General features: G+C 44.3%; 1 protein-coding gene across 1 annotated transcript; it reads left to right on the forward strand.

The window, feature by feature from the left end:
- The first annotated feature begins 279 nt into the window (after positions 1 to 279).
- ATP1B3 (ATPase Na+/K+ transporting subunit beta 3) lies at positions 280 to 12,347 on the forward strand. The gene is made up of 7 exons (XM_068124406.2): positions 280 to 646; positions 3,559 to 3,687; positions 5,122 to 5,238; positions 6,336 to 6,514; positions 7,126 to 7,185; positions 7,281 to 7,370; positions 8,738 to 12,347. Exons 1-7 carry the CDS (start codon positions 538 to 540, stop codon positions 8,897 to 8,899), a joined length of 846 nt encoding a protein of 281 aa, XP_067980507.1. The 5' UTR covers positions 280 to 537; the 3' UTR covers positions 8,900 to 12,347.
- Positions 12,348 to 12,598: the final 251 nt, after the last annotated feature.

The raw sequence follows: 12,598 nt of genomic DNA on the forward strand, positions 1-12,598 counted from the left end.
GGTCAAATATTCAAATTTGCGTACGTAATAAATAGATACCCGCTATTAAGAATGTCGTACATTACGTGTAAATCTGGCGCAGGGTTGGAGGTTACAAAAAAAACAAACCGAACAATCAAAGCGATCCATCAAATACTGCAGTGACTCGGTGAGTTGGCATTGGACGTTTGATTGGATTGTTAACGCATTGTACACACTTTCAAAATTTGGACATTGTGTAAAAGTGGGCGGGGATATAATAATCACGTGGGACAAGGGGGCGTGGATATATTAACTACGGGACAAAAGAGGGCGGGGCAAATAAAATGAAGGCGTGGTGTTGGGTGTGGAAGCGAGAACCGCCTGCAGGGTGGATCGTTGTTTATAAAAAGGCTGCGTTGTGGAAGAGCTTTGAATCAGTAAAGGTCAAGCCGCATTGCGCTTTTCGGGCGCGGCGGCTCCAAATTACCCCCCATTTCCCCACCCCAGGAAAACGGAAAACACGCTTTTATTTCGGCTCCCTGTTATTTTTACCTCACGGTCACTGCGGATAACACGATGGCGTCTCAAGACAAATCGACCTTCCGGAATCGCCTCAACGATTGGAAGCTTTTCTTCTGGAATTCGGACAAGAACGAGTTCCTTGGCAGGAACGGAAAGAGCTGGGGTGAGCTGTGGGGGGTGGAGTGGATAATTCGGGGGGTAACGGCCTCATGGACACCACCAGGTGTATCGCAGCTTCCGTGCTCGATTCGTGAGGGTTATTTATTAAATATTAATCAGAACAGGGTCTTGTTTTGGCCGCATTGAAACCACGTGGTGTGTTTGTTCTGCGCTTGCCGGAGTGCAGATCTGCGCATGCGCATTGGCCACCAACTGCGCATCTCCAACCGCGAAGCGTGACGTTATCGAACGACGAGACTGATTAAATTGACATTTTAAAATTGTTAATCCGAGGCACTCTGTGTGTTGACAAACTGGCGACATTCTTTTGCTAGAATGGGATTTAATAATTCACGTTGGATGCGGCGTTCCCAATTGGCCTCTTCCTGCTCGAATGTTTCCTGTTTGCTTCATCGAGTTCCGACACGTGATCGAGTTCCGACACGTGCTCCACTTCATTGGCACAAAAAACGACCGAGACTGAATTTCTGTATTGCGAAGGGATTGGGCAGTGGAAAATTACTGCGGGCCAATGCGGCTCTTTGCAGTTTGCACCTCGCCCCGCCCCCACCTGCCATCATCGCCCCGCCCCCACCTACCATCGCCACGCCCGCCACCTACCATCATCGCCACGCCCCCACACCCGTGTGTGGGTGGGACGGTACCAATATTGTACCCGGTGTTGGCAAAGGCCCAGGTTTTTGGATGTAAAACCAGTTTTGTGACTCGTCTCCACTTACCGCTGCTGTGATTGTTCACACGCTCCAAACTTTTAATCCACATCTTGGGCATGTTTCGGGACGATGGCTGCATGTTTTCGTGACTGAGTCAGAAGTGTGGGTGCGGTTGTTTGTTCCTGATGAGATCTTGATGCGGGGTGTTGTGGATTGTAGGGGTTTAAATGTGACGGTTATCCATGACTAATACGATGAGGAAATGTGATTTACCGGTGGGGTTTTAATTATTTATTTTTGTTATGACACTGATGTGTGCGAAACCGCTCGTGGAATGCTGCCTGGTATTTCAACAACCGTTCTCAAGGTGACTTTGGATAAGCTAAGGTTGATTAAAAAGTGTGTTCACATTGTCGGAATAATTAAACCTTTCTTTTTATTTAAATAATAAAAATTCACTTTCCATCAGATTATTCCTTTTGTCTTCCTCTTTAATGGCCACAATTATTCCCACGTTCCTCTGTGGTTTGCCAAGGGAAGCTCGGCCCAAGTCTTTCACGAACCGACTGGCCAGGATTGACTAAGTAGTTGTGGCAGGAACAACTGACGATCCCTTTTGTATGATTATTTTATTCTCTCATTTTTCTGGAGCCACAAGTTTTGTTTCAAGCTTATTGATTGTTTACGTTGCCTTGAGACACCTTATCTCGCTATAACGAGTGGATGCTGCTGCCAAGGAAGAGTTTGAGCTCATTTAACCTGCCATACGTCGATGAAGAATGGCAGACTGTGTTTGCTTCAACTATGGTGGTATGTCGTCTGTTGTAAACATCGATTTATTTGGAGAAGAAGAATTTACTTGGACGCGATCTAAAATACTGATCACTGATGGTGGAGCACTGCTCCAGACATGGTATACATCACCTCTCTGACTTGGGATTTGCACAGAATATGCAGATGGGAATTGAAGTGTTAGCTCTGAAGACGAAAGCAAGTTAATTTTTTTTGGGAGGCAGGTTTGGCGATTTATTGAGGATATGAGGATGTGCGGCTGCATGGAGAGATTGTGACACCGAGCATATGAAGAGAGGATGACTGCTGGTGTTGAGACCTGGACGTGAGAGGGGGGTGGGGGGGTAGCTGCATTGATGTTGCTGCATGTAAATGTTTGAGGTTTGGACCAATTGAAAGACTTGTCTGAGACCCCATTGGAGGATGAGAATGAGGTCACGACTGATTGAGTTTGGCAGCAAAGGAATTGACAGTCGTATTTGTGAGGATATCGTTGAGTAAAAGGACGGAGGGTATGATTAAAGAACCTTGTCGGACACCACGATTGATGTGGTGGTCAGATTGGGCACTATCAATGCAGGTAGAGATGGATCACCCAGCAAGGAACTGGAAAACCAGGAGATTAGTGGAGACTGCCATACTTTGGGAGCTTCGCTCAGAACCCTTTGTGCCAGACTGTCAAAGGCTTTTCTGATGTCCAGCACAACAACTCTGCTTTCTCCAAAATGTTCAAGAGCTGAAGACCATTCGTTGGCAACATAGGCCATGAGGTCACCAGTGGACCTGGCTTTGCAGAACCCATATTTGTAGAGGGAACGATTGAGCTGTTCTTGCCTGCATGGTTTTATTTGCACAATGAATGCTTCAGCATAATGCACTTGTGATTATTTGCATCCTTCTACTGCTCACTGGACTAGCGGGGTGGCCTGGAGGTACGCACGCTCACCTCCAAGCTGTCTAGCCTGGGTTTGAATCCCGACCGAGCTCTAAACTGTCATCCCAGTGTTTAACGGGAAGGGTGATTTATCGATGTGTGCCATCCCTCAGATGGACATGGACCTTAAACTGAGCATGCCGTCTGCCGGCAGTAGTTGGTGGACGTTAGACCCCACAGTGGCCTTCGTGAGTTGGCTAGCTATCACTGGCACCCTGAGCAAATTCCAAATTCCTGCCCCAACTACTGCTGGGAAGGCGATGACAAACCACCCAGTATACCCACTTGCCAAGAAACTGCTTTGACAGCACCGATGCTTCGTACCAGAGTATGAGAGTATGGCACATAAACTCAGGAAACTGTTCACTAATCACACCTATGTTTTGTGTTTTTATCAACCTTTACCCACATGTGTGCTTTGTACACTGTTTTCCTCTGGGTGGTGTTTGTTGGACTTTGTCACAATTGTTTTGGAAGATCTTTCTGTCAATTGATGATGTTTTTTTTCTATTGCAGCTCTGATCACAATCTTCTACGTCATCTTTTATGCATTCCTTGCTGCTCTCTTTAGCTTCACCATGTGGGTCTTGATCCAGACCACCAATGATGCAAAACCCAGGTATCAAGATCGCGTCTCCAGCCCAGGTTCGTCTTCAGTTCCCTCGTCAAATATTTTTCAAACTCGAACCTTTTGCCTCCATTTTAGGGGTTTTTTTTTTGTTGTTTTTTTGTTTTTTTAATCAACATTAACAGCCTTTGGAATGTGGTTCCAGTTATATGGAAGAAGTGAGTAATAAAAGGAAGAAACAACATCAAGCATAAGATAGGGTGGAGAGCTGTCGTCCGGCCCTGATGCTGCGTAGCAGCGTCAAGATGAGTTATGAACTAATGGTTCTGAAACGCATGGCGCAACTGTTCCGTCATTTGGGGGCCTAAAAGGCCAAGTCTGATGCCTGCAAAGCAATTGCAGGGAAATTCAGCAAGTTGCATTGGCTGGGCCTTAATTGACTTTGTCAGAATGTAAAGTGAAAACCTTCATCAGGTTTACAATGAAACTTATTTTATTTTTGAATCTGAGCATCATCCTTGAGAATTTGTTTAATTTGACTTTGTTTTGTCCTTGACGTGTCATGTCTTGGAGTTCAAGGCTGGTTTTAACTGGTTTTACTTTATGCTCATTACTTGTGGATGATGTTGCACACTGTAACTATATTCAGGATGTGTGAATTTGGCTTTGCCGGTGTGATGTTAACCTTTATTGGGCCTTGACTTCAGATTGGTTGCCTAGTTCAAATTTGTAATTTATTCAACAGGGTGTTCATGCTTTTCAAAACTAAAAGCGAAGACCAAGAAATGGAATCCAAATTGACTTTTGTGTTATTACAAAATGCCTCGGGATGAAGTTTGATGCACCTTGACACAAACGAACGCGGACAAACAGAACTTATCATTCCACCTCCTAAAACCCACCCACGTGTAGACATAACGGCCAACATCAATTTACATACATAAATACACGTGCATACACGTACGCACATGTAGATACACACAGGCACACACACACACACACATGCACACGCACACACACACATGGAGCCTGGTGTTGGCTTAGCGGTTATGGAGTAGGATCCTGGGTTCGAATCCCTGATCGATCACTGAATTAACACCAGGGGGGTTGACTCAGCCTATCATCCTTCCAAGGTCGGCAAATTGAGTACCAGCTTGCTGGGATGAATGATCACGGTGTGTACCCCGGTTTAGAATAGGTACACCGTATCCCTGCGCATCGTAAGAGGCGACTAAGGGTTGGCGTCAGGAAGGGCATCTGGCCATAAAAACATTGCCTCAAACAGGGAACCATGATTGTCATGGGGCCCGCAAGGCTAGCCCCCGCTCTAGCGGGGAAATGGCCTTAAAACGATCATTCCACACATATACCTCTACATATACATAATATATGCTTACATATACATAATATATGCTTACATATACACACACACACACACACACACACGCACACATACACACACACACCTTGTGTTGTCTACAAGATGGTAATTCCTATTCCCACTTCATCAGGTGTTATGATACGACCACGTGGATTTTCTCAAACGAAGGGACTTGAGGTGACCGTGGAGCCCCAAAACAATGCGACAGTCACAAAGTACATGAGTGCGGTGAATGACTTTTTCGCACGTGAGTGCCACCGAAAGTTACACCTGAACAGATTTTCACAGAAAAGAAAACTGCTGTTTTTACATTATGGTATCTCTTTGCTAAGAATTACTATTTGGGTGTAGGCCATGGAAGCTTTGTCCGCTATATTATGTAGCACATGCATGCGTTGCGGAGGGCAAAGGTTCATTTTCTGACGGGATGCATGGCTTGCATCCTGTTTGTTGTTAAGATTGTGTTTAAGAGCATTAATTTAGTGAAGGGGATGGGGGGCAAACTGGACACAGGTGCCAATATTTCCACCTCTTGGGTGCAGGTGAATAGTTTCGTGTCAAGCCAGGTGCTTAAGGCAGGAATGAAAGTGTCTCTGAAGTTTTTAGTCAACGCTCTAATTCTGAATAATATTGATAATAAAAAAATTGTGGACATTTTTGATCGTTGTGTTGTTACCTCTGCCACCAAAGGTGGATGGAGGTTGTTTTCACCCCTGTCTGTCTGTGAACAAGATATCTCAAAAAGTTGTGGCTGGATTCGGATGAAATTTGGCAGAGTGGTAGTGTATGTGACAAGGACGAAATGATTAGATTTTGATGAAGATCCGGATTCGGATCGGGCTACTAGAATTTTTACTGATTCTTCACCATTGGGTGATGGGGCTAAAACCGACATATAGCAGGATATCCCAAAAAGTTATGAACTGATTTGGACGAAACTCGGTGGACAGTTTGGGTGTGTACCAAGGACGAATCGATTCTATTTTGGTGAAGATCTGAATATGGATTCGGATACGAGAGTTATGAAATGTTCAAGTGATTCTTCACCATTGAGAGATTGGGCGAAAAGTGATATATAACATGATGTTTAAAAAAGTTATGGACGAGATATTACCAAACTTGGTTTGGCGGGCAAGTTCATTCGGTGATGAGAACTTGCCGATTTAGATTTTGGTTCAGGTCCCAATCCAGATCTGGTCTATCAGTGAGATATAAACCATACACTGTTTAGCCTGGCGCTCTACCGAGTGCCGTTCTAGTTGATTTTATTTTATTTTATTTTTTTGGTCGGTATTTTAATGATTTTGCTCAAATGCATGTTTCCATTCAATCTTGTAACTACAGCGTATCGCAATGAGCAGCAAAATGCTAAGGACTGTAAGGATGGTGAGTACCGCAAGCGCTTGAATGAAGACACGAAAATGCAAGCTTGCCGCTTCAACCTCTCACTCCTCGGTGAATGTGCTGATCCGGAGACGGCATACAGGAATGGCACTCCATGCGTTTACATCAAAATGAACAAGGTAAAGACTGAGACTTGAGGGTTCCACCAATTGTCTGATGACAAACTGATTGGATAAATGCAATGCTTGCACTTCTTCTCTCGTATGCAGCATATGTTTGTGGGTAGCATCATTGTCTGGAATAAAGGGGGAGAGGAGGAGGTGCTGTGCTTACTGATGCAGTGGCCCCCTGTAGGTTAGAGCAGGAATTTTGTAATTTATTCAGGGTGCTGTCGATAGCTTGCCTACTCTCCGCAGCCACCATGAGATCTTCAACGTCCACAAACTAATGCCAGCAGACAGGACGCGTAGTTTAACGTTCATCTGAGGAATGGCGTGCACACACTGAATAAGCCAGCCTGCAATGTATCAGGGTGCCAATTTGTAGCTAGCCTAGATTTGAACCCAGGCTAGACAGTTCTCAGGTGAGAGTACGTACCTCCGGGTCATCCTGCCGGCCAAGCGCACACCGAGCATGGTACTTGGTTAACCGGATTTTCAGTAGCCTCAAGTTGGAACCAAACTTGCATTTGTAAAAGATCTCTTCTAATGTTACAAACTCTTCGAATTTTCAGGAACTTTGAAGTATTGTTGGAGTTGTATTCAAAATGAATTTCTTCTTTGTGTTTTAGATTATTGGCTTCATTCCTGGCAACGGTACTCATGCTCCACAAGTCTCGTGTGAAGGTCAGGTAAGATCATTTGCAAGTCTGTTTAACATCAGCCGTCATCTCTGTTGCCTACAGTTTTAAGGTTTTCCAATTATTTTTTGCTTCATTCCCCACAGAAAGGAGCTGATATTGGCCCTGTGAGCTACTTCCCATCAAATAAGAAGCTGGATGTCAAATACTTTCCCTACTTCGGCAGGAAATATGATGTAAGTCTTGCTTAACCACCTCCGTTTGTCCTTAAAGACAAGACACCCTGACAGCATTTGCATTGTTTTCCGTCCGCATGATCTTTGAGATCATTTTGGTTGATCAAAGGTTTTGTAAAACGCACCAGATCTAAGCAAATGCAGTTAATTTACTTAAACGACTTCTGGAGGGCCATTAATGTATGTATGTATGTACGAATGTACAGGGTTTGCCTGGCAGCACTGTGTTGCATGAAAGATTTTCTTATTTCAAAAGAATAAAAATTACATGCATACATGTGGTGTATTTTGGTATGATGATGTGTAAAAATGACAGGTCTCTCTGAACTACTTTTGAGTTGTTTTTTTTTCCTAACACGGCTCAAAATGTGGACTTGTTACCCTCCCCGGGGAAGAGGGTAATGCATTTGGGTCTGTTTGTCCGCACAGAATATGAGTATGTGTATTAATTACATGAGATCCTTTATAGAACTCCAAGACTCTTAAGACCCATAAAACTCTTACGACTCTTAAAACCTCCAAGACCCTTTGGAGCCTTGAGAACGCGAAGACCCTTTGAAAACCCTGAAACTCATTGTAACTAACCTAAGGCCATTTAAAACCCCTAACACTCGAGACTCTTTACAACCTTAAGACCATGAATACCCCATATAACCCGAGGACTCAAAATACCCTGAGGACCGAAAGGACAACACCATACAAACGTCCTGACGAAGGTCTACAATCTTTGATTGGTCTTTCTTGCTTTGGATACACTGTATTATTGACTTGTCAGGTTGTGAATTGGATGTTGTTCCAACTGTCAGGACGGGGGGTGCGGGGCAGAGGGGACAGGGTTGGTTGAGGGGAGTTGATGCTTTGGGGAGGATCTTCACCAAATATAAACATTTTGTCCTCGTCTCGCACCTAACCTGTCCACCAAAGTTAGTCCGAATCCGTCCATGACTTTTTTGAGATATACTGCTCACAGTTGGACACAAACAAACAGGTGAAAGCATAACCTCCGCCACCGAAGTAATAATGGGATATGCTGGAAGTGCACAGTGCGTATGGACATATCTGGGTCCAAGGACAAGAATCACGTTTGATACAAGTCTCTGGCATAACCCTGTCGGGATGTTTATCGACCACCATTTTCCTTAACTGCTGGATTTACATCTCGAGTCCATTGCCTTAATTTATTTTGCAAGTAAATGATTGGCCTCATCCAAGGGAATGAAGGGCAGAGGGATGATTGTGAAGTGAGCATAAAGTGGTAAGCAAGTTGTAGAGTGTTTTTAGTTTGGAAGAGACGGAAAGTTGTGAAACGTAAAATTCCTACCGACATACTTCCTGACCTATGTGTCGCCTTCCTACCTATTTTACAGCTTCATTATATCCAACCAGTCGTTGCAGTGAAGTTTGAGAACCTTCCGCTCGACAAAAAATCCTCTGTGGAGTGTCGAATCACCGGCGCTTCGATCAAGATCGATGAAAACCGCGACAAGTACCTGGGTCGTGTAATTTTTAGACTGCATTTCATCAACTAGTGCTTGCAGCAGCCAAGTTTGACATGACATAATTTGGGCCCGCACGCTCACGGCATGTTTGCCGGCCCAAATGTTCCATGTTTTGTCGAGTCCCTTGTAGCTACCTTCCCGTCTTAACGACGGGAGCCGTGCGGCAGTTTCCTCTGTGTGGTTGTTTCGTGCTTTTGCTCCCGTGTCACTGCTGAACACACCTTGCTGTGCACTTGTTGGTTGGCGTAGGATTGCAGAGCATTTGGTCACTCAGTCGATCCCATGCATCCAGCTTGCTTTTGAACAATGTTTTTGAACGTGATCGTTACAAAAATGCAGATTATTTAATTAACTGCTTTTGTTGTTTTGTTTTTTGGGGTTGGGGAGTAGGGTGGGGTTGTTCCCCCCCCCCCCCCTATTTCTGCCCCTCCCCGTTTTTATTGTTTTTAAACCGATGTAGGGAGCTTGCTTGAATTTTCTGTATAACTCTGTAAACTATATTTTTATTCTTGAAGCATGCTGTTGAATGTTTTTGTTTTATTTTCCCCCCCCCCCAAGTACTCAAATTGTGGGATGCTTTAAACTATGTGATTCCACGGCGACTCCAGCTGCACGTGAACATTAATCGCAATATACCGACTCCTTCAAACATGTCCCATTGATCCCCCAAACCTTCCACTGCCGTGAGCACTGTCATTGGTGAATGTATCACACAACAACAACAACAACAACAACAACAACAACATGCATTTTAAGGCCATTTTCCCTGCTAGAGTGGGGGTTAGCCTTGCGGTCCCAATGACGATCTTCTCCATTTTGCCCTATTTTCTGCATCTCTCCTTGTTAACCCCCTTGCCCGCATTTCTTCTTCCACCATCAGCGCCAAGTCTTTCTCAGTCTTCCTCGTCCTCTACTTCCTTCTACATTCATTTCCATCACTCTTCTCAACCATTCACTTTCATCCTTCCTCAACACATGACCAAACCATCTCAACCTGTTCCTCTTCACAGCATCAATCACAGGCTCTATTCTAGTGCTGTTAGCTAGATTCAAAATCCCGTCTTGGAACCGTCTCGATAAATTTTCAATTTTCATGACGGGATCTCGGATCGGCTCGGTTCCCGGCAAAGTAAAAAAAAAAAAAAAAAAAAAAAAAATAATAATAATAATAAGGCTTCAAAAATAATGGAATTTCATTACAATATATAAACAACAATGAAAAAAATTCATTTCTGATGTTGAGTACTTAAATTCCGACTTAGCTTCCATTTACCGGGATGAAATAAAATACACCGCCTACATGCAGATGATCGGCCACCGACGGGACCGGGTTATCTCATTACAGTTTGTATTGTCGTGTAATTTCTTGCTCGGAATGTCAGAGGGAGAAAATGTTTCTGCCCAGGCATATTCGAGTCCCGGTTGGAGTTTCATTATCATTTTGTGAGTTGTGATCGCCAAGGGGCTCGCCCCCCCCCCCCCCCCCCCCCGTTCCCCTCCCCGCCCCCGCCCGGCAATGCCGGGTATTTCTGCTAGTAAATTATAAAGCAGGCGGTGTAGTGATCCCCCCCCCCCCCCTTCCTCCTTATTTTGACTCTGTGACTAAAGTAAACGTAATCAACTTATCAGGCCTAAAGTGGAGATAAGATAACCAAAATACTTTCACATTCAAACCGTCAAACCAAACCCCGAGGGATTCTTACAATTTATAGATTTAGCGTTGCAATTAAACATAAACGTTCATCAAAAACTCATTTCATAAAACTACATAATGTATTGTACTTGTATTAATACATTGTGTGGAGAATAATCCGTTATAAACGTGTTTTTAATCTAAATAAACATCGTCCCTCCAATCACGGGGCCTCGAGCGAGTCCCTCGATATTAATGTGCTAAAGACCATAGCAACCACATTCCGTAACTCGTCTCCAAGGACGGACACGTGACCGCAGCGTAAGGCGGGGCGAGGCGGAGTGATACAGCGGAAGGATTCAACGGTTTAAATGAAGCCGTGATGCGGCGGATTTTCATTGGGACCTTCATCCTGATTTCGTTACCTGCGCCACCAAAGGTCGATGGAGATTATGTTTTCACTCCTGTCTGTTTGTCCGTTTGTTTGTGAACACAATATCTCAAAAAGTTGTGGACGGATTCGGACGAAATTTTGTGGAGATGCAGCGTGTGTGACAAGGACGACATGATTAGATGTTGGTGAAGATCCCGATTCGGAATTCGGATTCGTTTGCAGTGCATTGTTTGTTGACAAGGGGAAAATCCTGGAACAGTGAGTTTACTTTATCTATCATCGTTTGTGTCAGTTCAGCTGCACTTGCGAAAAATGATGCTTGTGCAGAAGCAGAGTAATGAAAGCAAGGCTCAATAAATGCCTCTATTATGGAAAATATCTGCAAGAAGTTGGAATTTTAACCGGGATTTTTTACCGAGAAATTGCGTCAATCAATTTATCTCGGGACCGTCCCGAGACCGTCTCGAAAGCCGAAACCGCCGGGATTTCGTCCCGGTCTCGGCTCGGTTGACAGCCCTACTCTATTCCCATCATCTTTCGCAATTCATCATTTGTCTTCCTCTCTCTCAACGATACTCCGCACATCCATCGAACCATTTGCATTTCCACCCTTTCCAGCCTTCATTGCTGCTCTACGTTCATTACCCATGCCTCGCTCCCATAAATCATAACACTTCTCACACATGCAGCATACTTCCCTTCAGCTTAAACGACACTCCCCTGCTCATCAGCACGCCACTCAGTTCCCGAAACTTCTTCCATGCACATCTCACTCCAGCACCGTTGCCGTGTCTGATCCACCTTCTCCATTCAGCATGTCTCCGAGGTAGCAAAATGTTTTCACACCTTCCAGCTTCATGCCGTCTCCAAGATCCAACTCAACATTTCCTCCATCTGCAGCTCCCTCTGTGCACACCTTACACTTGAATGTAGCTGCCACACTGGTTAATGACCTTCTCAGACCACTACATTTTTGATGAACCCACTCAGCGCACATTGTACACTGAATGGAGTTCACTCCGACACCCTTCCTGCACACAGCACACGGCCACTTCCCAGTTCTTTCCACCTCACCACATGCTTTACCACTTGCCATCACCTTCGTCTTTCCTATATTCACCTTCAGACCTTTTGTCTCCATACATTCCTTCCACTTCATCTTTTCCTTCAGTCCATCCATACTTTCCGCAATCAACACCAGATCATCTGCATACAACAACTCCCACGGTAAACCCACGGTAAACTGGTGAATGTATCATAATGTCGGTTTTGTGAGCTTGGCAAAAATGGTCATTGGATTGTCCTCGTGATAAAGGCAATGTTCGTCTGGCGCAATGTCAGACATATTTGCGTTATTAATATCTGATGTAAATATTTCCCATATGACGGACTGAATTACTGGCTAGCTATTTTGTTTAATGATCGATAATAAAAGGATGCTCAGTTCGGTGTTCAACCTCGTTTGTGAATCTTTCTGTAGTATTTGCTTTGCTGAGCTCAATATTTCGCAAATTAGGATGAAAATGTGAACAATTGGTATTGTAATTGGAATTTGAATACCAGAGAACCTGGTAATAGATTAGAGTGGTAAGGGCGAGTTAACAGCAGTTATATTAGGTAATCTTATCTCAATTCTCAAAGAGATGAACTTCTATAATGGGTCGTGATGTCTGGATGTCTCCGTCCATTGGCCAAAACTGTT

Source organism: Myxine glutinosa, chromosome 8, assembly GCF_964187855.1.
Source record: "Myxine glutinosa chromosome 8, kmMyxGlut1.1, whole genome shotgun sequence".
Classification (NCBI taxonomy): Eukaryota; Metazoa; Chordata; class Myxini; order Myxiniformes; family Myxinidae; genus Myxine; species Myxine glutinosa.